Below are 27,829 nucleotides of genomic sequence, written 5' to 3' on the forward strand. Positions count from 1 at the left end.
TTAAAACACTGAATGAAGCTGAATGTGAGAACGATAGAGGGAGGAGGGCTGGAGGCATAAATGAAATCTCAAAGAAAAATAGACAATAAAGATTGAGATGGTATAATCTAGGAAAGCCTAGACTGTATAATGATAGTGACTAAATGTACAAATTTTAAAAATGTTTTTTCATGAGTAAGAACAAAGGAATGTCATTACTGCAGGGTGCTGAAAATTGATGGTAATTAATATTTTAAAATTTCAACTTATGTGTGAGACTAAAGCAAAAAATGTTTATTTGGTACAAAATTTGTATTTTGACTAGTGCATGTCCTAATATAACTTATGTAGATAGTTGGTTGAACAACATAAGTACATGGAACCTTGGGTAGGAGATTAGATTTTGTTGGTTTGTACAGAGTGATGCCCTGATGAATTCCAGAGTGATTTGATCAGTGAGTTGAAAAGAATTTGCAAGTCCCCTTCGGGGAATGGTGAGAATGGGGGAAAATTCAACCCTCCCTAGTTGAATTCTTGATATTCTCACAAGCACTGTGGACAACCAAAGCTATAGGCTGAGCCCCCAGTCTTGGGGTTTATTCATATGGAACTTAACCCCACAAAGGATAGGTCAAGCCTTCTTAAAATTAGGCCTAAGAGGCAACCCCAAGAGAGTCTCTTTTGTTGCTCAGATGTGGTCTCTCTCTCCAGCCAACATAATAAGCAAACTCACCACCCTCCCCCTGTCTACATGGGACATGTCTCCCAGGAGTGTGGGCCTTCCTGGCAACGTGGGACAGAAATCCTAGAATGAGCTGAGACTCAGCATCAAGGGATTGAGAAAACCTTCTCCTCCAAAAGGGGGAAGAGTGAAAAGAGACAAAGTGTCAATGGCTGAGAGATTCCAAACAGAGTCGAGAGGTTATCCTGGAGGTTATTCTTATGCATTAAGTAGATATCGCCTTGTTATCCAAGATGTAATGGAGAGGCTAGAGGGAACTGCCTAAAAATGTAAAGCTGTGTTCCAGCAGCCATGTTTCTTGATGATTGTATAATGATATAGCTTTCACAATGTGACTGTATGATTGTGAAAACCTTGTGTCTGATGCTCCTTTTATCTACCTTGTCAACAGATGAGTAGAACATATGGGATAAAATTAAATATTAAGGAGAACAAATGTTAAAATAAGTTTAGTTTGAAATGCTAGTGATCAATGAAAGGGAGGGGTAAGGGGTATGGTAAGTATAATTTTTTTTTCTGTTTTCATTTTATTTCTTTTTATGTTATCTTTTATTTCTTTTACTGAATTGATACAAATATTCTAAGAAATCATGATGAATATGCAACTATGTGATGATATTGTGAATTACTGATTATATATAGAGAGAACGGAATGATTATATATTAAGAATGTTTGTGTTTCTTTGTTGTCATATTTTTTAATTTAAAATTAATAAAAAATTACAAAAGATAAAAAAAATGGGGGGACAAAGGTTAAAATGAATTGGGTAGAAACACTAGAGGCCAATGAGAGGGAGGGGTGGGGTGTATGGTATATATGAGTTTTTTCTTTTTTCTTTTCTTTGGCTGGACTGATGCAAATGTTCAAAAAATTGATCATGGTGATGAATACACAACTATGTGATGATATTGTAAGCCATTGCTTGTACACCATGTATGGAATGTTTTTATGTCAAGAATATATGTTTGGAGCGATTCAGAGAGAGCAGAACGATGTAGCCATGAGATGCAGAGAGTCCACAAGCCATCAACCTTTGGAGATGAAGAAGGAAAACACCTCCTGGGGAGCTTCATGAAACCAGAAGCCAGGAGAGAAAGCTAGCAGATGACGCTGTGTTCGCCATGTGCCCTTCCAGATGAGAGAGAAGCCCTGACTGTGTTCGCCACATACCTTCTCACTTGAGAGAGAGAACTTCATCGGCCTTTTTGAATCAAGGTATCTTTCCCTGGATGCCTATGACTGGACATTTCTATAGACTTTTTTTTTTTTTTTTTTTTTTACATGGGCAGGCACTGGGAATCGAACCAGGTCCTCGGGCATGGCAGGCAAGCACTCTTACCTGCTGAGCCACCGTGGCCTGCCCTCTATAGACGTTTTAATCGGGACATTTTCTCGGCCTTAGAACTGTAAGCCAGCAACTCATTAAATTTCCCCTTTTAAAAGCCAAAAAAAAAAAAGAATATATGTTTGTATGTTAAGTTTTTACAATAAAAAAATTAAAATATAAATAAACAAATAAATAATAAAAATAAAACAATGGCCAAGACTCTCAAATGTAGAAGGGAGGTCAAGCTTGATATAGACTAGAGACAAATTTGGCGATCTGCTTGAAAAAACCCTCCCAGCAGAGGAAGCCAGAATACAGTTGATGTGAAAGGGACCTAGAGGTTCTTCTTTTCCCAGAGGAAAAAAAAAAATCAGCATTCTCATGAGTTGTTGTTGAGAGTGTAAACTGAGGTTACCATAACTTAGGCGTTTTAGCAATACATCAAACTATAAAATTGCATACTGGCTAACCCACCAAATTCCCGAGCTGCCTGTCTCTCCACAATCCCACAAAAAAGATATATGCAAAGGATATTCACCGAAGCACTGTTTGTAATTGGAGGAAAGGAAAGCAATAAAGGACTAATTATGGTACATAATTCAAAAGAATATCTGCAGCCATTAAAAACATTTTGACATATATCATTTGACAATATGTTCACACATTGTTATATATAAAGTAGTTATATTAAGCAGAATTACATGTTATATTATGTAAAATTACATATATATATATATGTATAAAACCACTGAGAAATCTGAAGGTGCCCACCAAAATACTAAAAATGGCCTAACAGTGGTGAGTCGTGTTTTTTTTTACTTTTCCTTGACTTTTATGTATTTTCTTCTTATATAATAGGGGCAGACTTTTTCAGAAAATAAGCTATTTAAAAGTTAGTCTTGTAACTGAGAAATAAAGATTTATAGGATGACTTTAATTACTGAATCACTATATATAGATGTTCCTTTGCTTTGGGGATTTTGGAACAGAGGGAAGCACCCGGAAGCCCTGAAGTATAATTAAGTTGTTTTGAACATCTGGAGGAATGTAAAAAGCCCTTTTCTTTCACCTGATGGCGTAGTGGCTATGAGAACTGTGATGCCCCTTATCTGGTTTTTCTTTTCTAGGCTTTAGCGCTAAGAAAAAAAGGTTATTAACTAGTCTCAGTCCCTTACTTTGTAAATTGTATCCATTGGGCTCTGTAATAGAAAGATAGATAGCTCTGCTTTGTTATGTTAACCTATGCTAACAACGTTTTCTTTTCCTCACTGCTAGGCTCTGCCATTGAAAGATAACTAGTTCCTTTCAACTTATGTTAACAATGTTTCTTTTCACTTTTGAACTCATTATTAACACTATTTTCTTGTCTGCTTTGAATTTACTATCTGAAATGACCTAATCTCCCCTCGCTAAAATCCTTAAAAACCTGGAATCCCCATTGTTCAGGGAGACAGATTTGGGGCCCTTAGGCTGTCTGCTCTCCAGCTACACGTGTAGTAATAAACTAGTTCTCTCTTCGAAACTCCAATGTCTCAGGAGTTGGTTATTGAGCACATCAGGCAGATGAATCCACGGCCTTTGTCCGGTAACAGTCCTAAATAATCTATGTATATTTAATTTTGAAACTGGGTGTCGATGTGTTTAAGCAATAAATTTAATGAGTAATTGTACACTTATTCACAGGAGTTAACTCTTTCAACTAATATAGAAGCTACATTTGATAAGATCTGGTTCAAGAGTTAAAAAGTGTCCTACTTCATACCTGCGTTCTATATGAGAGAGGAAGAATATCAACTCAAAGACAGAGACTCTATTTCTATTTCACTTTCTCTATTTCACAGGAAAAAGGAAAGACAATTAAATGAGTTTACTAACTTCCATGCACAGGCACGAAACATTAAAGAATTATCTGTGAAAAGCATGCTAATCATTGACATCCTAAAGGTCTGCACATATTTTTATTTAAAATGCTTCAGGGAAAAATAAACAAGGAAAAATAAACAAGAGATAGTGACTCCCTCCAAGACAGAACTTTATCTTAAGTATATTCATACTACCTTAAATGTAAATTCTCCTTATATTCCTAAAACAAAGTATTTTGTATCATCCAAACCACTGCCTTCTCAATAAAAATTAATATGACTACACATTAAAAATAGTATAGAAAATCTCTAGTTGCACTTCCAAAGTAAGGATAAAAGATTAAACAAAGAAACATAATTTAATTTCCTCTAGAAACCCCATAAAATGAGAGTAGTGAGATCTTTTAAAGGCATAAATCCACAAAGATATAGAAGTTGAAGAGAAAATTACATCAACATTCATTCCAATAATGGAAGCTGGAATGCAGATAAATTAATCTTAAAGCTCAATCTTTTTTTAAAAATTTTTTATTAATTAAAAAAAATTACAAGAAACATTCCCAACACATACACTCAGCAATTCACAATATCATCACATAGTTGCATATTCATCATCAAGATCATTTCCCAGAACATTAGCATCAATTCAGAAAAAGAAACAAAAAGACAACAGAAAAATATAACAAACAGAAAATAAAAATTTTACAGGCCATACCCCTTACTGATCCGTTTCATTGATCACTAGCATTTCAAACTAAATCTATTTTAACATTTGTTCCCCCTATTATTTATTTTTATTTCATATGTTCCTCTCATCTGTTGACAAGGTAGATAAAAGGAGCATCAGACACAAGGTTTTCACAATCACACAGTCACATTGTGAAAGCTATATCATTATACAATTATCATCAAGAAACATGGCTACTGGAACACGGCTCTACAGTTTCAGGCAGTTCCCTCCAGCCTCTCCATTACATCTTGGATAACAAGGTGATATCTACTTAATGCATAAGAATAACCTCCAGGATAACCTCTGGACTCTGTTTGGAATCTCTCAGCCATTGACACTTTGTCTCCTTTCACTCTTCCCCCTTTTGGTGGAGAAGGTTTTCTCAATCCCTTGATGCTGAGTCTCAGCTCATTCTAGGATTTCTGTCCCATGCTGCCAGGAAGGTCCACACCCCTGGGAGTCATGTCCCACGTAGACAGGGGGAGGGTGGTGAGTTTGCTTGTTATGTTGGCTGTAAAGAGAGGCCACATCTGAGCAACAAAAGAGACTCTCTTGAGGGTGACTCTTAGGCCTAATTTTAAGTACGCTTGACCTATCCTTTGTGGGTTTAAGTTTCATATGAACAAACCCCAAGACTGGGGGCTCAGCCTATAGCTTTGGTTGTCCATGGTACTTGTGAGAATATCAAGAATTCAACTTGGGGAAGTTGCGTTTTCCCCTGTTCTCACCGTTCCCCAAAGGGGACTTTGCAAATACTTTTCCACTCACTGATCAGATCACTCTGGGATTCATCAGGGCATCACCTGGACAAACCAACAAAATCTCATGTCCTATACAAAGTTCCATGTACTTAAGGTGTTCAGTCAACTATCTACATAAGTTATATTAGGAGATGCAGTAGTCAAAGTATAGATTTGTACCAAATAAACATTTTTTGCTTTAGTCTCACACTTAAAGCTCAATCTTAAGCCAACAGAGTGTAAAGCCAAAAAGGCAAAACATAGAGATGAGAGAAAAAGTTAAAAAAACAAACAAACTCAAAATGCAAAAAAAAAAAAAAACAGTCTAGGAGGTCTACAATAGAAGAAACAGAAATTCTAGAAAGTTAACAGAGATTAGGGTGAGAGAGGGGGAGATTAATAAAAACAAAATCAAGAAAATTTCATAGGATTTAAGGGCATGAGTTTACAGAATGAAATGTGATCAGCAAAATGGATGAAAATAGACCAAGCCAAATTACACTGTTGTGAAAATTAAGAATGAAGAGGACAAAAATATTCTGCAAGGTGAAAAAATTGGGTTTTATACAAAGGATCATGAATCAGAATGGCACATACTTCCCAAGAGCAGTTCTGCAAACCACAAGACAATAATGGAATACCTCAAAAATTCTCAAGATAAGCATTTCCAACGTGGAATTATATATCCAACCAAACTATCATCTAGTCATGGGGGAGAATAGACATTTCTCAATACGGAAGGTCTCAAAAAATTATTTCCCATATACCCTTTTACAGGAAGTCACTGGATAGCATGCTTTTCTAATTAAGAAAGAAAATGACATAAGATATGAAAAACAGGAAATCAATAGGAGAGGCAAAGGGAATCTCCAGAATAAATGGAAGATACCAGAGTGAGAGTGTGCACCAGAAATATACCAGTTCTCTAATCAAAATGCTGTTATGTCTGAGCATCTTGAAAGAAAATGTAGGTAACTAATGGAGCATCTGAGGTCAAATTAGTCATTAAGTATATAAACAAAATAAGACAAATGATTAATTCCAGGAAAAACAAGGATTTAGTTCAGAACAGTAAAAGTAATCAGTTGATTACATAACTGACCTCTGATTAGCATTTAAACAGTCATAATAATGTACAACAAAATTTCCAAATAACTGCATTAAGAAAGTGGGGGGGGGGGGGGGGGGGCATCAAGGGATTGAGAAAACCTTCTCCACCAAAAGGGGGAAGAGTGAAATGAGACAGTGTCAATGGCTGAGAGATTCCAAACAGAGTCGAGAGGTTATCCTGGAGGTTATTCTTACGCATCAAGTAGACATCACCTTGTTATTCAAGATGTAATGGAGAGGCTGGAAGGAACTGCCTGAAAATATAGAGTTGTGTTCCAGTAGGCATGTTTCTTGAAGATGATTGAATAATGATATAGCTTTCACAATGTGTCTGTGTGATTGTGAAAACCTTGTTGTCTGATGCTCCTTTTATCTACCTTGTCAATAGACGAGTAGAACATATGGAATAAAAATAAATAATAGGGGGAACAAATGTTAAAATAAATTTAGTTTGAAATGCTAGTGATCAATGAAAGGGAGGGAAGGGGTATGGTATGTATGAATTTTTTTTTCTGTTTTAGTTTTATTTCTTTTTCTGAATAGATGTAAATGTTCCAAGAAATGATCATGATGATGAATATGCAACAATGTGATGATATTAGTGATTATATATGTAGAACAGAATGATCAAAATAGGAAAAAAAAAAAAAAAGAAAGTGGGGGGGATGGTAATAAGACGTGTGTATGTATGATAGGGAAACAGAGATAAACCTCAATCTTTATCCTCTGTAATAGAAAATAAGCAGGAAATACCTAAGATTGATAAATAAAAAAGCAATGGGATTGCATTATTCAAAAATATAGAGATAAGTTTTTTTTAAAAACTCAATTAAAAGTGGTTACCTTGGGAGAAAGAAAAATGTGAGTGGGAACAGGAGAATACTGATTTTCATAGAACTGACCCTTTAAATGTGTAACTTTCATAGAATTATTTGAGTATTTAAACTCATAAATTTTTGTAAAAGACAAAGAAAAACAAAAGTTCCAGGCATCAATTATCCATCCCCCAAAAAAAGTTTTTTAAAAAATTGCCCAGTTAGGAGGTGGCCTAAGGGTACATCGATTGAAGAATAGAAGGGGAACAGTGGTATATACAGACAATGGACTACTGAGCATATGCAAGAAGAAATGAAGTTGTGAGATATACACCAGGTGAAAGCAGTACGTTGAATGAAACAAGTAAGAAACAAAAAGAGGAATATTATCATGCTTCACTCACATGGAATATACAAACTCCGTGAATTGAAGTCAAGAGCATGGGCTATTACATTGAGCCCTATTGTAAAGGGTCCCAGACTGTAAGCTCTTCTAGCAGTCATATCTATTCTGGAGTTGTATATTTTCTAAATTCTGAAATGCTGAGCTATTTATGTATAACCTGGTTGTTCCCAGGAACTTCAGGTATTTGTGTTAACACCTGGACTCAGAGTTAAATCTCTGAAGCTATAAAGGTCAGCATTACCCCATACAGTAACTGTTTAAAAAGTTGAAAAAGGGATCAGACTTCAACTAGAGATATGAATGAAGCCGATCTGAATAGAACTAAGATAAATCAGAATACAGGGTAAAGAATGATACGATCTCTATTTTAAAACTTCAACTTCTGTGTGAGACGAAAGGGAGAGATATTTATTTGGTGCAAAATTTATATTTTTGGGAGCACACTATCTAATTTAACTTGTATGGTCAGTTTATTCGAGCACCATACTTACATGGAAACTTGATTAGGGAGTAAGATCTTGTTGGGTTTTTTTTTTTTACATGGGCAGGCACCGGGAATCGAACCCGGGGCCTTGGGCATGGCAGGCAAACACTCTAACCTGCTGAGCCACCGTGGCCCGCCCGATCTTGTTGGTTTTTACAGGTTAGTGTGATGCCCTGATATACCACAGTAATTTGGGCAGAGAATATAAAAAAGTCTTTGCAAAGTACCCTTGAGGGACTGGGGAGAAAGGAAGAAATATAAATTTCCCCACTGGGGAATTCCTGATATTCTCGCAAGCCATTAAGGATACCAATTTGATCTCTCAATCTTGGGGCTTGCCCCTATGAAACTTATTCCTACCAATAAGAAGGTAAGCCTATTTACAATTATGCCGAAGGATCACCCCCAGACAACATTGGTTGCTCAGATGTGGCCTCTCTCGCTAAGTCAGCTCCACAGGTGATCTCACTGCCCTCCCCTACTACGTGGGACATGACTCCTGGGGATGAGCCTGGACCCAGCATCGTGGGATTGAGAAACGAGCGGGAAGAGAGAAATGAGAGACAATAAAGTTTCAGTGGCTGAGAGATTTCAAATAGAGTCGAGAGGTTATTATGGAGGTTATTCTTATGCATTACATAGATATCCCTTTTTAGTTTTTAGTGTATTAGAATAGCTAGAAGGAAAAGACTGAAACTGTTGAACTGTATTCCAGTTGCCTTGATTCTTGAAGACAATCGTATATATAGCTTTTACAGCTTGACTGTTTAACTGTGAAAACCTTGTGGCACACTCCCTTTATCCAGGGTATGGACAGATGAGTAAAAAATAAGGACAAAATATTAATAATAAAAGGGGGAATAAGGGGTAAAAAAAATTGGGTAGATTTGATTACTAGTGGTCTATGAGAGGGAGGGGGGAGGGGCATGGGATGTTTGGGGATTACTTTTTAATTTCTTTTTCTGAAGTGAGGCAAATAGTCTAAAAATGATCATGGTGATGAGTACACAAATATGTGATGATACTGTAAGCCACTGATTGTATACTTTGGATGGACTGTATGGTGCATGAAGATATCTCATTAAAAACCTATTTTTAAAATAGCCCATTTAACCTATGTCCAACTTTCTATTTGTCAACCTTTAACGGCATTATTTACATTAGTCAACCACAGAACTGTTTTCAAAACCCCATTTTTGAAAATATTTAAAAGAATTCTGCAACAATAAAGATATCTGTCTCTGAGATACTTCATTAGGCTTTAAATGTTTAAATATTTATATTGGCATTTACACTTGGAGCAATAGTGGTTTATTATAAAGAAAACAGCTGTGTTTAACATACCAGTCTAGGTAACTTTATTCAAGATTTCAATAAAAATGATTCCCAATATAATATAGTTTTTTGAAAAGCCACATGTTAAATTTCAAGTAAATTCTGAATTCAGTCTGGAATAAATATTTAATAAAAAATGTAACCAATTCTACAAAGCATAAATACTATTTCCTCTTTAAATTCATTATATTTTCTGAGACAGGTTACTAATTCAGCTTCCCTTACTTTGATAATAGTAGTTGGAATCATTTTAGCATAGATTACATCTTTAAAAGTTCTAAATTTGCACTGATCCTAAATAATATAATTGAAAATATAGATGCAGACGAGACAACTGTTCCTTACAGAAGAATGCCTATGAACAAACATAGAAGGAATGAGAGAAATTAAAAAATCACCACTAGTTACACAACAGTAGTAACTGCCACAAGCAAAATTTACCAGTGAATACTAAAATGAGTGGGCTAAAATTTAAGCAGAAACAGGACATTTGCATAGTCTCAAAGGATTTCCCCCAAATATTTAGTAACTACAAAGGGAAACATAATAATTTTACAGTACAGAATCCTAACAAACACCATTTTAGGTTAGTAATCAAGTTTAACAACACCGGAAATACACCACGACATCATATACCTGCCAATAAGATACACTATCACAGACTAGAGGGCACTGCGCAGACATGACAACTAAATGCGAGGTGGGATCATGGATTGGATCCTGGAAGAGTAAAGGACATTAGTAAAAAAGACTAATAAAATATTTTAAAATTCTGTAGTTCATAGTATATCAACATTAATGCCATAATTTTGATATATGTTCTATGATTATATAAGGGGAAGTTGGGCGAAGGACATACTGGAATTCTTATTATTTTTATAAATCTTCTATAAGCCTAAAATCATCTCAGAATTTAAAAATAACTATTAAACAACACACACATATATATATTTGTGCATAATGTATATGTGTGTAAATATTTATATATATATATGGAAATGGGCATCTTGGGCACTCAGTAAGTTAAATACCAGTGTTCTTTCCTGAATTAGTCATTTTCTCACTGGTTTATAATAACTTATCTTTAAGGCCCCCTTCTAAAGTTTTAGTTTCAAGTACAGTTTCCTAATTTTCACAGAAAAACTGTTCTTTAGTTTTCCTACACTAGACCAAAAATAAAAATCCTAGAATAAAATTATCAATTATCACTATGTTATCTCAGAAAATCATTCATCCCAACTACAAGATCAAGCAAACATTTTTACTACAATTCTTCTCATCACATAGTATATTGGTTTGGTTTGGTTTTTATTGGTTTTGTTTACCGGCAGGGGCTGCAGGTAGGGGGTATGGAGCAGATGGCTGAGAGATTTATTATCACTAATAGACCTGGCAGTCTAGAAAAAAAAATTATCACTTGGATATCTTAAGAAACAGCTGTTTGTCTAATAACAGATACTGTATACTGGAACTTACCTCAGATGTAAAAAGTAAGTTATTTACATAAATCTCTTTTATATAATAGCATTAGAGCTACACAAAGCAAGCCCAGATAAAATTCTTTCAATATCTCCTCCTTAAATTTGGCTCTGAAATGGCTGTTATTAATAAACATTCTTATAAAACAGGCAGTTCTGTCTATGCAATTTATTATAAGGAAATAAAGACAAACAACAAATCTACCTTTAAAAGAAGAAAATAACTTCCCATTCTAGATATGGCTGATTCATTCCCTGAGCACAAATCCCCTTTAACACTAATTGTTTTTTACTATAAACTGAGCTGAAATATGCTCAGAGGGAGGGGGTGAAACTAATATTTTAGATGGAGAATGGTATTATTTATATAGAGAATCATATTTATTACTTCTTGCAATCATTGTTTCTACTCATTGTGGCATTTAATTTTTCATAAGTATCTATCACAATTTCTCTATACAAGCAGCAGCAGTGAAAAGAGAATTACACTTTGTTAAAAGTAATTTTAAACATTTTCATTCTTATGTCAATGCCATTTCCAAATTTATCTTCCACTACTACCATGAAAAGCAGAAGTGGCAAAAACTCTAACCTAATGATCTACACAAAAAAGAGACAATTTACATCAATAAATCACTACACATTGCAATATATTCATGTGGAGAAAAGGTATAAATTCATTCAGAATTGCCATACTGTCTGGTTGTCAATATGGTCTCTTGAATAATTATATTAAACATATTACTACAAAATGTACCAAGAAGTAGAGAATAATACTATATTTATGAACTGCAAATAACAAAACAAGAGGTCCAAGAAGGCTAAAGTCCAAGCTGCAATTTACACACACAGTGTATGCTGAAAGCAGTCACAATGTACAAAAATTTGACAAGTAATCCAGTTGTTTTAGAAAACAGACTGTTTGTCTCAATTTATATCCAGACCCATCTGCTGTTTCTGATAAGCCTGTTACAGAAAGTGAATTGCCCTCCTGCTCATATGAAGCAGTTTGCACCTATCCATAAATTTCTTCAGAAAGAGTGACTCTACTTGGCAATGTTGATAACTCTAGAGTTTCCTATTACATTCACTGGTCTGAAAATTGAAAACAATTCATAACTGAAATGTTCCTCCAAAGCCTTTGTTAGTCTTCAAAGTTTTAACCCAAAGGAAAGTTGGAATGTATTGCCTCTTGTCATCAACAGCCATTTCAAAAAGAGGATAACAAACCAAAATCAAGAGTTCTTTGGTCAGGTTAGTAGCAGGCTTCCACTTTGTTCTAAATCTTTTCATAAACCTTTTTTTTCCAGTTTTTCCAATATGGCCTGGATCTTACAAACAGCCTCTTTCCTGGCCTGTCGGACAGAGTCCTGGCCCCCAGTTTCAACTGAATCCAGTTCCAAAAGTTCCTTGGTTAGCATTTCTTCCAGAAGCCAGTATGCTTTATCTGTCTTTTTTCCTACAAACTCTTCTACTTCTTGCTCAAGATACTGGACTTTCTCCAACACATGTATGATTTTTTTAATACTTGGAGGAGTACTTTCATCTGCAGATAAACATTCTTCAGGAAGATTACTCTGATCTTGATTGCTGGGATTTTCATTGGTGGCACTACCATACAGCTGGGGCTCGGCACTGTATTGGATTTGGGAATCCAACAGGTCTGGATTATCATTGTTCACTGTCCCTGAGGATTCGTACTGATGGGCAGTGCAAGGAAAGTTGTGCCGGTTCATGCCTTGATCTGACTGACTGTAGGAGTATGAGGAATCCTTAAGAGTGGGAGGGCAAAGAAGGAAAAAAGCTGTTTTAATGCCAATCAGGCAACATTAGATTTCTTAGCCCATATTTTTTATCTGGTTAAGGGGGAACATGAAAAGATTTCCCAGCAGTAAAACCAAACCTTTCCTCCTTAATCATAAAAACACAGCAGTAAAAGATACAAGGCAGTTTCCTGCCAAGTAAATGGTACAGAATTCCTGAGTACAATGGCTGGAATCTGCCCTGAGGCAGATCATCATCACAAACACCTCAGAATCTATCCAATGACTTAATATTAGATAGCTTTTCTCCTGGAGAGTTAAAATTTCAAGACATTCAATTATTCAAATAAGCTATACCGAGAGGTTGAATTAGATTATGCACTACAGAAAATTTCAGTTCCAGATGAAATAAACCTTTCTTCCATTGGTCTCAAAAACAAAACAAAACAAAACAAAACAAAACAAAAAACTTCAAGACAGCGCTTGTCAGTATTATCTGCTATTTATGGGGTCTTGTGTGCATTCTTTTGGGGTATGTTCATAAACAATACACAAGTAGCTCTTTGGAGGACCATAATTTTATTTTCGCTTTTAACACTCTCTTGAGTACCCTTGCTCTAATTTAGTTACATAGCTTTATCTCTCTTGGTAAAAGAGAAGTAAATTTATTGATTACACATTCTTGTTTAATCTTTATATTTACCACAAATTTTCTCTGCAACAAACAGTTTCTATGTAAATTATTTTTCATTTGTTCTACTATTTTATTGGAATAATTCCTGTGATTCAAACTGTTGGGGCAAAGGATATGAAAAATTTGCATTTTGAGTGAAAATTCACAATTCCCCCTTAATGTAAGGCAGTCTTCATTAGTCTTCTTTCCTAGTGTTTATGAGTGAGTGTTCCCTATTTCCTACAACTGTACAATGTTATGTAGTAGTATTTTTAATCTTTGACAATGTAATATTACAAAGAATGTCAAGCCTGATCATCATCACATCATTAATAGCCATTTGTATTTCACTTCCCCCTATGTTTTCATTTTTCTTGGAGGTATTTTCATTTCCCTTGAAATAATAGTTACTTTGTTACTGATTTCTAGGGGTTCATTCATGATGAATGATGTCACTGATTGATTTTCATGCTTTGCAAATGAAATACCATGTTTTCTTCCCATTTAATTCATTCTGCTGTTTTATTTTTGGTTGTACAGAAGAAGTTCTGTATTCAAATATTATCATTGTCTGTTCATGACTTTCGAGTTTTTTCTTCTTAAAAACATTTACAAAGTCTCATACATATATTTGTACTGTCTTCTATTTCTAAGAATTATTTTTGTCATTTCTTTATGCATGAGTCATTATTTTGCTAGCAAAGCATTAAATTTTCAAAATTACTCACCTTCCAAAAAACAAAAAAAGAATCTTGAAAAGCAACCTAGCCACAAACAAAGGATACTGAAGTCAATGGTTTAATTTAAAACTAAACCATACAAACTAATATTATAGATACCTCATGTTGGTTTTGTCTTTTGTGTATAGGTTATTTGAGGTAGCAAAATACAATCTTTGAGTTCAGCATTGAGACAGTAATACAACCAAAAGAAAATGAGCACTTTCCTGTCTAAAAGATAAAACAACTAGGCTGAGGTAAAGCTCTAAGTCATAGTCATTAATTTTTTGTAATTAGTCCCCATTTGAAATAGAACAGTGCAGAATACAGAATAGTTCCACATAGTGATCTGTAATTACCCATCAAAGGAAAGATGTTTAGAAGATCTTCTACCTTGGACTGCTGGGGTGGTGGGGAAGGTGGCAGCTGAGGAGAATTGCTGTTGGGCCATGATGAAGGACTTTCAGTCATGTAGAGATTCCCAGGTGGTGCTGAGGATGCAGGGGAAGGCCAGGGGTAACGGGCTCCCATTCCATAAGTTCCAGGAGAAGCCCATGTGTCCTCCTGTGGTCGTACAGTTGGTCCTGATTGTGGAACACAACGATGATCATCCCCATAAGGATAATGGGGCAGAGTCATTCCAGGGTTCTAGATTGAGAAGTAAGGAAATATGCTGGTCATTTCTAAAAAAAACTTAAGTAACGAAAACATTTTAATATAGACAGACTCTGAAATACTACCTCTCTACTGAGAGTATACTTTAACTGACAGCAGGCTAAATTATGCCAACTCTAATTAATAAGTTGCTAAAAAGTCACCAAGCTTGAAATAATTTTGTTCCAAATATAGTACATGCAGATTTGGTGACATTCAGAAGGAACAGGACCTGAAATTCAATGATGGAAACAAAGAATCAATCTACCCCATAGATACTATAAATAAGTGGATCCATATGCTATAAAAAAAAGTACCAATGAACATATATTAGAATTCCTCTTGAAGTGAACAGAGAAATAAATACGTCATCATTCACAGAACGTTTAAAAATTTAAGCCTAACAGAGCACTAAACAGGGTAAGAAAACTTTTAACAACAACCTTTAAAAAGATGCCTTTCAGTATAAAAATTTTTACAACTATGACATCTCAAAGAACCCTCAGCCAAAATCCGCCTACTGGACTAGCTGTTTCTAGTGCGAAAAGATAAATTAGTGCCTGCCTTCCCAGTCATCTCTAAAATAATTACTGAACATCCAGAGTTCTTAAGTTTTCTTAAATCAGCATTACTGTAAATAAAGGGACTTTTCCAATGGAAAGATGCTTACCTGTGAAGTAGGATATCCTGGAACCTGCCCCCTAAGAGGGGCTGCTTCAGTCTGGCAATCCTGCTGGGGATACACCCAACGAGAAACTGGAGTTGGGCTATTACCAGGCGAACGGTAAGTGCTTGGAACTTCTGTGGAGTAATTGGTCTGAGTGTATCCAGGTGCATAATATGCCCCAGAATATGAGGCAGTATTTGCCACAGGGCCAGAGGGGTATGGCGGACCATAAGCTCCATTGGTATAAGAATTCAAACTCTGAAAAAAAAAAAAGTTGAGTAAAAAAGAAAGATGGGTCATAATGCTGAGTGAAATAAGTCAGACACAAAGGGACAAATATTGTATGACTGCATTAATATCTATGAACTAGAACATGTAAATGCAGAATCTTAAAATATAAATACAGGATACCTAGAAATAGACGCTAGAGAAGGGAGAGTGATAACCTAATATGTTCAGAATGTATAATGAGGTTGAACATAAAATGTTTACAAATATTCCAGAAACCTACAATCTTCAGACAGGTTCCTAGGCCACATAAGTCCTGCAACCCAGAGGGGCCAGCCTCTCCAAGAATGTCAGCTAGTTTCATCCCCCTATCCCGTATTATGAGTAGGCTTTTCCAATATGAAAAAGTTAGAATGGGCATAGTCTAAATACCCCTGAGATTGGGAGAAGGATCAGAGGAGAAGGGGGAGTTATAACAGAGAAGATAGGATTTAACAAATGGGTATTACTTAGAATCATTATATTGCTATTTCTTTTAGTCTCCAGTGTCTTGGAATAGCTAGAAAGAAAAATCTGAAATTATGGAACTGTAACCCATACAAAACTCTGAAATTTGTTCTATAACTACTTGTTGTAATGTACTTTGAAATTTATTGCGTTTTTGTATATAGGTTTAATTTCACAATAAAAAGTTAAATAAATATTCTCTTCCATGCCAGCCCCCCCTCAAAATGTTTAGAAATCGATATGGGGTGAGGATAGCTCATTAGTGGGAATATAAGGAATAGTACTGTATTGTAGGTGAATTTGGTTGAAAGGGGTTGTTTAGAGTCATATACGTCACCGATTAACACTACAAATAAATAAGTACCTGCATGAACTGGCACAAATATACGAAACTGGTACAAAGAATTAAAAAATAATAATAGTGGGGGTAAAATACTTACTGCAAGTTATGAACTATAGTTAACAGTAATACCTTAAAATTTTTTCAACAGTAACTGGTGTACCACACCAATACTAGATAGGGATCAAGAATAGGGGGAAATAAGGGATATGGGATGGTTTGGGTTTTCTTGTTCTGTATCTATCTGATAATTTTCTTTTTGGAGTAATGAAAATGGTCTAAAATTGAGTGTGATGATTGTACAACTAATTGATGATACTGTGGGATACTGACAGTATAATTTGGATGGAATATATGATAAATGATTGTATCTCAATAAAATCTGCAGGAGAAATAAAAAGATGAATAAGACAGAGAGCCAGAATACCCTGACTTAATGCCAAATACCCAACCTTGAAAACTCTGAGAAGAAAAGAGAACGATAACTAATGAAATGCCATGCAGGAGACTCAGGTTCAATTCCTGGTGCCTGCCCATGCAAAAAAATAAATAAATAAATAAATAATAATAATAACTAATGAAAATATTAACTACTTAGGGAATCTTTTGCAGCGTTCCTTCTCTCATGTATTATAATCATATGCCAAACATTAAACTCAGGGAGTTCTAAGAAGATGGCCAAATAGAGTAGCTCGAGATTAGGGTTACTCCACGGAAAAGTTAGAGAAAGGACAAGAGAGCAACTGAGGTGGCGATTCCGGGGTGTGGCTGACCTGGGAGAGCCTTCTGCATCACACAGGGCAGCCCTAGTTGCAGAGGCAGAGGCAGAGGAACTGAGAGGCAGAGGACTGGAGCCTGGTACAGAGGCAAGGAGGCACAGAATCTGTGGGAGTGCACAGATGGGAGCCAGGGACTAGAAATTAAGCCAGGCAGTGTTCCTTCGGCATGCTACCCTCACCAGCACAGCCCCATGATCAGCAACTAACTGCACACCCCATATACCTGAACACCATCACCCATTCTCATTCCCCACGCTCCAGGTGCCCGCACCCAAAAGTCCCCACTGCATGTACCTGCCCCCCACCTCTACCCCAAATGCAGCCCAACCCATCTCTATTGCACCCCTTCCAAGCACTACCTCCCCATCCCTGTTACCTGAGGCTGTTGCCAGTACATAAAGGCTGCGGGCACTAATCTCCATACCCAGGCTACCCCTGCTCCTCTGCCCATAATGTCACACAGCCTCACCCAGCGCCCACCCTGCCACCTCCCACACCCCGAGCTCTGCGTATCAGTTCATGGCACTCCTAGGCCCACACATGCACAAGGGCCCCTAATCACATCATTCAGCTCTAGGAACCGCACTTCACAGCAGTCATAGACCTGTGCATGCTTACGGCCCTCAGACGCATTTCCCAGCTCTGAGAAAGTGCTCACCTGCGCAGCTGGGTCACATCTGCCCCAATCCACTAAGGCTTATTAAGGCTGACCTGCTTCCACAGCTCTATGCATGCGCACAAAGGGCCCCATGCCGTAGACCACCGCACACCAGAATTATACCCCTAAGACTGGTGCACCCATTCAGCTACAACGTCCCTGGATGGTGGGCACCCATTTTCACAAGCATCAGCATAATAACATCCCCAACCTGTGCCTATACTGCTCTGAAACAAATCACTGCACTGACTGCCCACCACGTATCTTGCTCCCTACGTACAACACTCCCACAAACACAATGCCTCAGACTACTGAAAGAAATCAACTCCCAAAGTAAATCAATCAAGATATTTACATACCACAAAGACAGGAGAAGATCAATAAGCATATCACAATGCAGACAGACAGAACCCTGCCTAATGACCAAATTAAAACACCAGAGGAGACAGACATTGGAACAATTAATAAAAGATATTCATACAACTCTACTTAGTAAAATAAATGGGATACCAAACGACAAAAAGGAGATCAAGAAGACAGCAGAAGAGCATAAAGAGGAATTTGAAAGAATAAACAGAAAAATAATGGATATTACAGAGATTAAAGACTCTGCTAACCAAATAAAAAACATACCAGAGGCATACAACACCAGATTTGAAGAGACAGAAGAAAGAATAAGTGATATAGAGGACAGGGTAACTGACTTTGAAGACTCAAAACAGCAAATAGCAAAATAGATGGAAAAAACTGAATTGGATCTAAGGGAAATGATAGTGAAAACAAAGCCCACAAATAAAAGAATCATCAGTGTCCCAGAAGGAGAAGACAGGAGTAAAGGGTTAGGTAGAGTAGTTGAAGACAGAATGGGGAAAAACTGCCCAAACCTCACAAAGGACATAAATATACAAGTCAAAAAAGCCCAGTGAACTCTAAACAGAATAAATCCAAATATGCCTTCCCCAAGACACATACTAATCAGTCTGACAAATGTTGAAGAGAATCGGAAAATTCTGAAAACGGCAAGAGAAAAACAATCTACTACATACAAGGGAAACCAAATAAGACTGAATTCAGACTATTTAACTAATACCCTGGAGGCGAGAAGGCAGTGGTATGATATATTCAAGATCCTGAAAGAGAAAGACTTCCAGCCAAGAATTCTGTACCCAGCCAAATTGTCCTTCAAAACTAAGGAAGAGATTAAAATTTTCACAGACAAAGAAGTCCTGAAAGAACTTGTCAACAAGAGACTGGCCCTGCAAGAAATAATAAAAGAAGTTCTGTTGGTTGAGAAAAAACACAGGAGAGGGAGGTCTGGAGGAAGGCACAGAATCGAAGAGTCCCCCCAAGGGTAATTTAAAGAATACAAAGAAAAAGAGGGAAAAGAAAATATAGATCTGAAAAAATAAAATGAAATTAAAAAATGATACGATGGGGCAGGCCACGGTGGCTCAGCAGACAGAGTTCTCACCTGCCATGTCAGAGACCTTGTGCCTGCCCATGCAAAACAAAAAAAGATATGATCATGGATTCAAGAAACACCCTTTCAGTAATAACTCTGAATGTTAACGGACTAAACTTACAAATTAAAAGGTACAGATTGGCAAAATGGATTAAGAAACAAAATCCAGCTATATGCTCCTTACAAGAGATTCATCTTAGACACAAGAACACAAATAGACTGAAAGTGAAAGGATGGAAAAAGATTTTCCACGCAAGTTGTAACCAAAAGTAAGTAGGAGTAGCTATTCTAATAATTGGACAAAATAGACCTAAAATATAAAGACATCATAAGAGACAAAGAAGGGTACTATATACTAATTAAAGGGTCAATTCACCAAGAAGATATATCATAAATGTTTATGATCTCAATCAAGGAGCTCCGAAGTACATGACACAGACACTGGCAAAACTGAAGGGAGTGATTGATGTTTCAACAATAACAGTAGGAAACTTCAATACACCACTCTCCTCTATAGATAGAATAACCAGACAGAAGATCAACAAGGAAATAGAGAAGTTAAACAACTTGATAAATGAATTAGACTTAACAGACATACATAGGTCATTGCATCCCAAAGCACAAGGTTATACATTCTTCTATAGTGGTCATGGAACATTCTCTAGGATAGATCATATGCTGGGGAACAGAACAGGTCTTTATGAATTTAAAAACACTGAAATTATTCAAAGCATTTCCTCTGTTCAGAATGGGATGAAACTGGATCTCAGTAACCACCAACAAATAACATTCACAAACATATGGAGATTAAATAACACACTCTTAAACAACCAGTGGGTCAAAGAAGAAGTTGCTAGAGAAATCAGTAGCTATCTGGAGATGAATGAAAATAAGAATAAAACTTTCAGAACTTAATGGGATGTGGCAAAGGCTATGCTGAGAGGGAAATTTATTGCCTTAAACGCCTACATTAAAAAACAAGAAAGAGCAAAAATTGAGGACTTAACAGCAAATCTTGTGGAGGAATAGCAAACTAACCCCAAAGGAAACAGGAGAAGAGAAATAAAGATTAAAGCAGAGACAAATGAATGGGAGAACAAAAGAACAACAGAAAGAAGCAATAAAACCAAAAAGTTGGTTCTTTGAGAAAATCAATAAAATTGATGGGCCACTAGCAAGACTAAAAGAAAAAAAAGAAAGGATACAAATAAACAAAATCAGAAATGAGAAGCAGTGCATTACCACAGACCCTGAAGAACAAAAAGAAATCATAAGAGGATACAATGAACAACTTTATGCCAATAAACTAGATAACTTAAAAGAAATGGACAAATTCCTGGAGACACACAAACAAGCTACATTGACTCAGGAAGAAACAGAAGATCTTAACAAACCAATTACAAGCAAAGAGATTCAGTTATAAAAATCTTCCTACAAAGAAAAGCCCAGGGCCAGATGGCTTCACAAGGGAATTTTATCAGACATTCCAAAAAGAACTAAAACCAATCCTGCTCAAACTTTTCCAAAAAATTAAGGAAAAATTCACCTAACTCATTTCATGAAGCTAACATCATTTTAATACCAAAACCGGGTAAAGATGTTTTAAGAAAGGAAAACTACAAGCCAATCTCCCTAATGAACATAGATGCAAAAATTCTCAATAAAATATTAGCAAACTGAACCCAACAACACATTAAAAGAATTATACACCACGACCAAGTGGGGTTTATACCAGGAATGCAAGGATGGTTCAACGCAAGAAAATCAATTAATGTAATACAGCATATCAACAAATCAAAAGGGAAAAATCACATGATAATCTTCATTGATGCTGAAAAAGCATTTGATAAAACTCAGCATCTTTCTCTGATAAAAACAATACAAAAGATATGAATCAAAGCTAATTACCTTAATATGATAAAGGGAAAATATGAAAAATCAATAACGAGTATCATATTCAATGTAGAGAAACTAAAGCATTCCCCCTAAGATCAGGTACAAGACAAGGATGTCCACTGTCACCACTATTATTCAACATTGTGCTAGAAGTTCTAACTAGAGCTATCAGGCAGGACAAAGAAAAAAAGGCAGGCAAATTGAAAAGGAAAAAGTAAAATTCTTATTATTTGCAGATGATATAACACTATACTTGGAAGATTCTGAGAAATCTACAGCAAACTTATTTGAGCTAATAAACAAATTTAACACAGTGGCAGGATATAAAATTAATATACAAAAATCAGTAACATTTCTATACACAAGCAATGACCTAGCTGAGGAGTTAGTTAAGGAAAAATTTCCATTCACAACAGCAAGTAAAAGAATCAAGTATTTAGAAATGAACTTAACTAGGGACGTAGAGGATCTGTACACAGAAAGCTACATAACATTGCTAAAAGAAATCAAAGGAGATATAAATAGGTAGAAAGACATTCCTTGTTCACGGATAAGAAGGTTAAATAGGGGGCCAAGATGGCGGCTCAGTAAGGTACGCGCATCTTAGTTCCTTCTCCAGAGCAACTACTAGGTGGCCAGAAACAGTGCAGAACAGCTCCCGGGGCCACGGCAAGGACCAGACACACAGCGTACCCCAGTCTGGACTGGCTGGACCGTCTGCGAGACTCTGCTGCGGTGAGCTCCCCAAACGGCGCGCGCTTCCCCGGGCCGCGGTGGCTGGCAGCCGGCGCCCCTCCCTCCCTCCTTCTTGGACCGGCTGAGAGTCTTGGAGAGGCAACTTTCCCAAGCTGCGGGGGCCGGCACCCCTCTTGCGTGGGTAGCTTCCCGGACTGGCTACGAGTCTCGGATCAGCGGGCTTCCCAAGCCGCGGTGGCCGGCGACCGGCGCCCCTCCCCCGCGGGCGGCTTCCCGGTTCGGAGGTGGGTCTCGGATCGGCAAGTTCCCCAGGCCGCGGCAGCTGGCGACCAGTGTCCCTCCCCCACAGGGGGCTTCCCGGTCCAGAGGCAGGTCTTGGATCGGCGAGTTTCCTGAGGCGGAGCGGCCAGCACCCCTTCCCCACAGGCGGCTGCCCGGAGGGAGAGGAGGGACTTTCCGACAGTGGCAGGGACTGGGTCCAACCAAACACCAATAGTGGCATTAAAAAAGGAGCCACAACATCTTTTGCTGGTGGGACCCGCAGACAGACAAGTGCCACATACTGGGCAGGATAAAAAAAACAAAGCCCAGAGACTTCACAGGAAAATCTTTCAACCTGCTGGGTCTCACACTCAGGGAAATATGATTGAATGTCCAGACGCCAGCAAAAAATAACAAATCACACCAGGAAAATTAAAGATACGGCCCAGTCAAAGAAACAAACCAATAGTTCAAATGAGATACAGGGGCTGAGACAACTAATTCCGAATATACAAACAGAAATGGAAAACCTCTTCAAAAACCAAATTAATAAATTGAGGGAAGACATGAAGAAGGCAAGGGATGAACAAAAAGAAAAAATGGAAAGTCTGAAAAAACAAATCACAAAACTTATGGGAATGAGAGGTACAGTAGAAGAGATGAAAAAAACAATGGAAACCTGCAATGGTAGATTACAAGAGACAGAGGTTAGAATTAGTGAACTGGAGGATGGAACATCTGAAATCCAAAAAGAAACAGAAACTATAGGGAAAAGAATGGAAAAATTTGAGCAGGGGCTCAGGGAACTCAAGGACAATATGAACCGCACAAATATACGTGTTGTGGGTGTCCCAGAAGGAGAAGAGAAGGGAAAAGGAGGAGAAAAACTAATGGAAGAAATTATCACTGAAAATTTCCCAACTCTTATGAAAGACCTAAAATTATAGATCCAAGAAGTGCAGCGCACCCCAAAGAGAATAGATTCAAACAGACGTTCTCCAAGACACTTACTAGTTAGAATGTCAGAGGTCAAAGAGAAAGAGAGGATCTTGAAAGCAGCAAGAGAAAAACAATCCATCACATACAAGGGAAACCCAATAAGACTATGTGTAGATTTCTCAGCAGAAACCACGGAGGCAAGAAGACAGTGGTACGATATATTGGAATTATTAAAGAGAAAAACTGCCAACCAAGACTTCTATATCCAGCAAAATTGTCCTTCAAAAATGAGGGAGAAATTAAAACATTTTCAGACAAAAAGTCACTGAGAGAATTTGTGACCAACAGACCAGCTCTGCAAGAAATACTAAAAGGAGCACTAGAGTCAGATACGAAAAGACAGAAGAGAGAGGTGTGGAGAAGAGTGTAGAAAGAAGGAAAATGAGATATGATATATATAATACAAAAGGCAAAATGGTAGAGGAAAGTATTACCCACACAGTAACAACACTAAATGTTAATGGACTGAATTCCCCAATCAAAAGACATAGACTGGCAGAATAGATTAAAATACAGGATCCTTCTCTATGCTGTCTGCAGGAAACACATCTAAGACCCAAAGATAAACATAGGTTGAAAGTGAAAGGTTGGGAAAAGATATTTCATGCAAATAATAACCAGAAAATAGCAGGAGTAGCTATATTAATATCCAACAAATTAGACTTCAAATGTAAAACAGTTAAAAGAGACAAAGAAGGATACTATATACTAATAAAAGGAAGAATTAAACAAGAAAACATAACAATCATAAATATTTATGCACTGAACCAGAATTCCCCAAAATATGTGGGGAATACACTACAAATACTGAAAAGGGAAATAGACACATCTACCATATTATTTGGAGACTTCAATTTCCCACTCTCATCAATGGACAGAACATTTAGACAGAGGATCAACAAAGAAACAGAGAATTTGAATATTACAATAAATGAGCTAGACTTAACAAACATTTATAGGACATTACATCCCACAACAGCAGGATACACCTTTTTCTCAAGTGCTCATGGATCATTCTCAAAGATAGACCATATGCTGGGTCACAAAGTAAGTCTCAACAAATTTAAAAAGATTGAAATCATAGACAACACTTTCTGAGATGATAAAGGAATGAAGTTGGAAATCAATAATAGGCAGAATGCCAGAAAATTCACAAATATGTGGAGGCTCAACAACACACTCTTAAACGACCAGTGGGTCAAGGAAGAAATTACAAGAGAAATTAGTAAATATCTCGAGGCAAATGAAAATGAAAACACAACATATCAAAACTTATGGGACGCAGCAAAGGCAGTGCTAAGACGGAAATGTATTGCCCTAAATGCCTATATCAAAAAAGAAGAAAGGGTAAAAATTCTGGAATTAACTATCCACTTGGAAGAACTGGAGAAAGCACAGCAAACCAACTCCAAAGCAAGCAAAAGGAAAGAAATAACAAAGATTAGAGCAGAAATAAATGAAATTGAGAACATGAAAATATAGAAAAAATCAATAAGACCAGAAGTTTGTTCTATGAGAAAATCAACAAGATTGATGGGCCCTTAGCAAGATTGACAAAAAGAAGAAGAGGACGCAAATAAATAGGATCACCTGGGACAGAACAGTCTCTTCAATAAATGGTGCCTAGAGAACTGGATATCCATATGCAAAAGAATGAAAGAAGACCCGTATCTCACACCCTATACAAAAGTTAACTCAAAATGGATCAAAGATCTAAACATTAGGTCTAATACCATAAAACAGTTAGAGGAAAATGTAGGGAGATATCTTATGAATCTTACAATTGGAGGTGGTTTTATGGACCTTAAACCTAAAGCAAGAACACTGAAGAAGGGAATAAATAAATGGGAGCTCCTCAAAATTAAACACTTCTGTACATCAAAGAACTTCATCAAGAAAGTAGAAAGACAGCCTACACAATGGGAGACAATATTTGGAAACGACATATCAGATAAAGGTCTAGTATTCAGAATTTATAAAGAGATTGTTCAGCTCAACAACAAAAAGACAGTCAATCCAATTACAAAATGGGAAAAAGACTTGAACAGACACCTCTCAGAAGAGGAAATACAAATGGCCAAAAGGCACATGAAGAGATGCTCAATGTTTCTGGCCATTAGAGAAATGCAAATTAAAACCACAATGAGATATCATGCCACACCCACCAGAATGGCCATTATCAACAAAACAGAAAATGACAAGTGCTGGAGAGGATGTGGAGAAAGAGGCACACTTATCCACTGTTGATGGGAATATCAAATCGTGTAACCACTGTGGAAGGCAGTTTGGGGGTTCCTCAAAAAGCTAGAATATAGAATTGTCATACGACCCAGCAATACCATTGCTAGGTATCTACTCAAAGGACTTAAGGGCAAAGACACAAATGGACATTTGCACACCAACGTTTATAGCAGCATTATTTACAATTGCAAAGCGATGGAAACAGCCAAAATGTCCATCAACAGACGAGTGGCTAAACAAACTGTGGTACATACATACAATGGAATATTATGCAGCTTTACGACAGAATAAACTTATGAAGCATGTAATAACATGGATGGACCTAGAGAACATTATGCTGAGTGAGACTAGCCAAAAACTAAAGGACAAATACTGTATGGTCCCACTGATGTGAACCGACATTAGAGAATAAACTTGGAATATGTCATTGGTAACAGAGACCATCAGGAGATAGAAATAGGATAAGACAATGGGTAATTGGAGCTGAAGGGATACAGACTGTGCAATAAGACTGGATACAAAAACTCAGAAATGGACAGCACAATACTACCTAATTGTAATGTAATTATGTTAAAACACTGAATGAAGCTGCATCCGAGGTATAGTTTTTTTCTTTTTTCAATTTTTTTCTCTATTATCGTTTTATTTCTTTTTCTGTTGTCTTTTCTATTTCTTTTTCTAAATTGATGCAAATGTACTAAGAAACAATGAATATGCATCTAAGTGTTGATATTAAGAATTAATTAATGATTGTATATGTAGAATGGAATGACTTCTAGATGTTGTGTTAGTTAATTTTTTTAATTAATTAAAAAAAAAACAAAAAAACAAAGGTTAAATATAGTTAAGATGTCAATTCTTCCCAAATTGATCTAGAGATTCAACACAATACCAACCAAAATTCCAACAACTTATTTTGAAGATTTGGAAAAGCTAATTACCAAATTCATCTGGAAGGGAAAGAGATCCCGAACAGCTAAAAGCATTCTATAAAAGAAGAATGAAGTAGGAGGATTAAAACTCCCTGACTTTAAAACCTATTATAAAGCCACAGTGGTCAAGACAGCATGGTACTGGCATAAAGACAGAAGCACTGACCAAAGCAATCGAATCAAGAGTGCAGAAATAAACCACCAAATCTATGGTCAACTTATTTTTGACAAGGCCCCCAAATCCTCTGAACTGGGACAAAAGTCTTTTCAATAATCGGGCATGGACATCAATAGCCAAAAGAATAAAAGAGGACCCCTATCTTACACCCTACACTAAAATAACTCATAGTGGATCAGACACCAAAATATAAGAACTAGCACCATAAAGCTTCAGAAGAAAATGTAGGGAAACATATTCAAGACCTAGTAATAGGAGGTAGCTTCCTAAACTTTACACCCAAAGCACAAGCAACAAAAGAAAAAATAGATAAATGGGAATGCCTCAGAACCAAATGCTTTCGCACCTCAATAGAATCTGCCAAAAACGTGAAGAGACAGCCAACTCAATGGAAGAAAATATTTGGAAATCACATATTAGACAAAGGTTTGATTTACTGTATATACAAAGAAACCATACAACTCAAGAAAAGAACAAACAACCCAATTATAAAATGGGCTAAAGATATGAATAAGCATTTTTCTGAAGAGCAAATACAGACGGCTCAAAAGCACATGAAGAGATACTCATTTTTATTGGCTATTAAGGGAAATACAAGAGTACAAACAGATCCACCTCACACCTGTAAGAATGGCTGTTATTAAACAGGAAACTATAAATGTTAGAGAGGATGTGGAGAAATTGGGACACTTATGCACAGCTGGTGGGAATGTATAATGGTGCAGCCACTATGGAAGTTGGTTTGGTGGTTCCTTAGGAAACTAAATATCAAGTTGCCCTGTGACCCAGCCACAGCATTACTTGGTATATACCCAGAAGAGTTGAAAGCAACAACACAAACAGACATTTGCACACCAATGTTCATAGCAGCATTATTCACAGGCACAAAAAGATGGAAACAAACCAAATGCCCATCAACAGAGAGTGAATCAATAAAATGTGGTATATACATACGATGGAATATTATGCAGCAGTAAGACAAAATGATGTCCTGAAGCACATGACAAGATGGATGAGCCTAAAGGACATAATGCTGAGTGAAATTAGCCGGACACAAACAGATGCTGTATGATTCCACTTTTATGACTAGCATAAAGGTATAATCAGAGGCCTATAGTACAAAATATAGGGGACTTAGAGATACATAGAAGCTAGAGATGGGTGAAC

General features: G+C 36.8%; 1 protein-coding gene across 2 annotated transcripts in view; it reads right to left on the minus strand.

Annotated features, from left to right (window-relative positions):
• Nucleotides 1-648: 648 nt before the first annotated feature.
• BAG4 (BAG cochaperone 4) overlaps nucleotides 649-27,829 on the minus strand; it is a 103,730-nt gene continuing 76,549 nt past the window's right edge. The window contains exons 3-6 of one of the 2 annotated variants that reach the window (XR_013169044.1): nucleotides 15,489-15,743; nucleotides 14,558-14,812; nucleotides 6,591-12,781; nucleotides 649-825 (exon numbers count right to left, since the gene is read on the minus strand). Coding sequence is in view for 1 of the 2 variants with exons in the window: in XM_077144346.1 (XP_077000461.1) it covers nucleotides 12,299-12,781; nucleotides 14,558-14,812; nucleotides 15,489-15,743 (993 nt within the window). In the remaining variant the exon portion in view is untranslated. Of the gene's footprint in view, nucleotides 826-6,570; nucleotides 12,782-14,557; nucleotides 14,813-15,488; nucleotides 15,744-27,829 lie in introns of those variants that run through there. The other variant, XM_077144346.1, reaches the window with a different exon arrangement.

The sequence above is a fragment of the Tamandua tetradactyla genome, chromosome 26 (genome assembly GCF_023851605.1).
Source record: "Tamandua tetradactyla isolate mTamTet1 chromosome 26, mTamTet1.pri, whole genome shotgun sequence".
Lineage (NCBI taxonomy): Eukaryota > Metazoa > Chordata > Mammalia > Pilosa > Myrmecophagidae > Tamandua > Tamandua tetradactyla.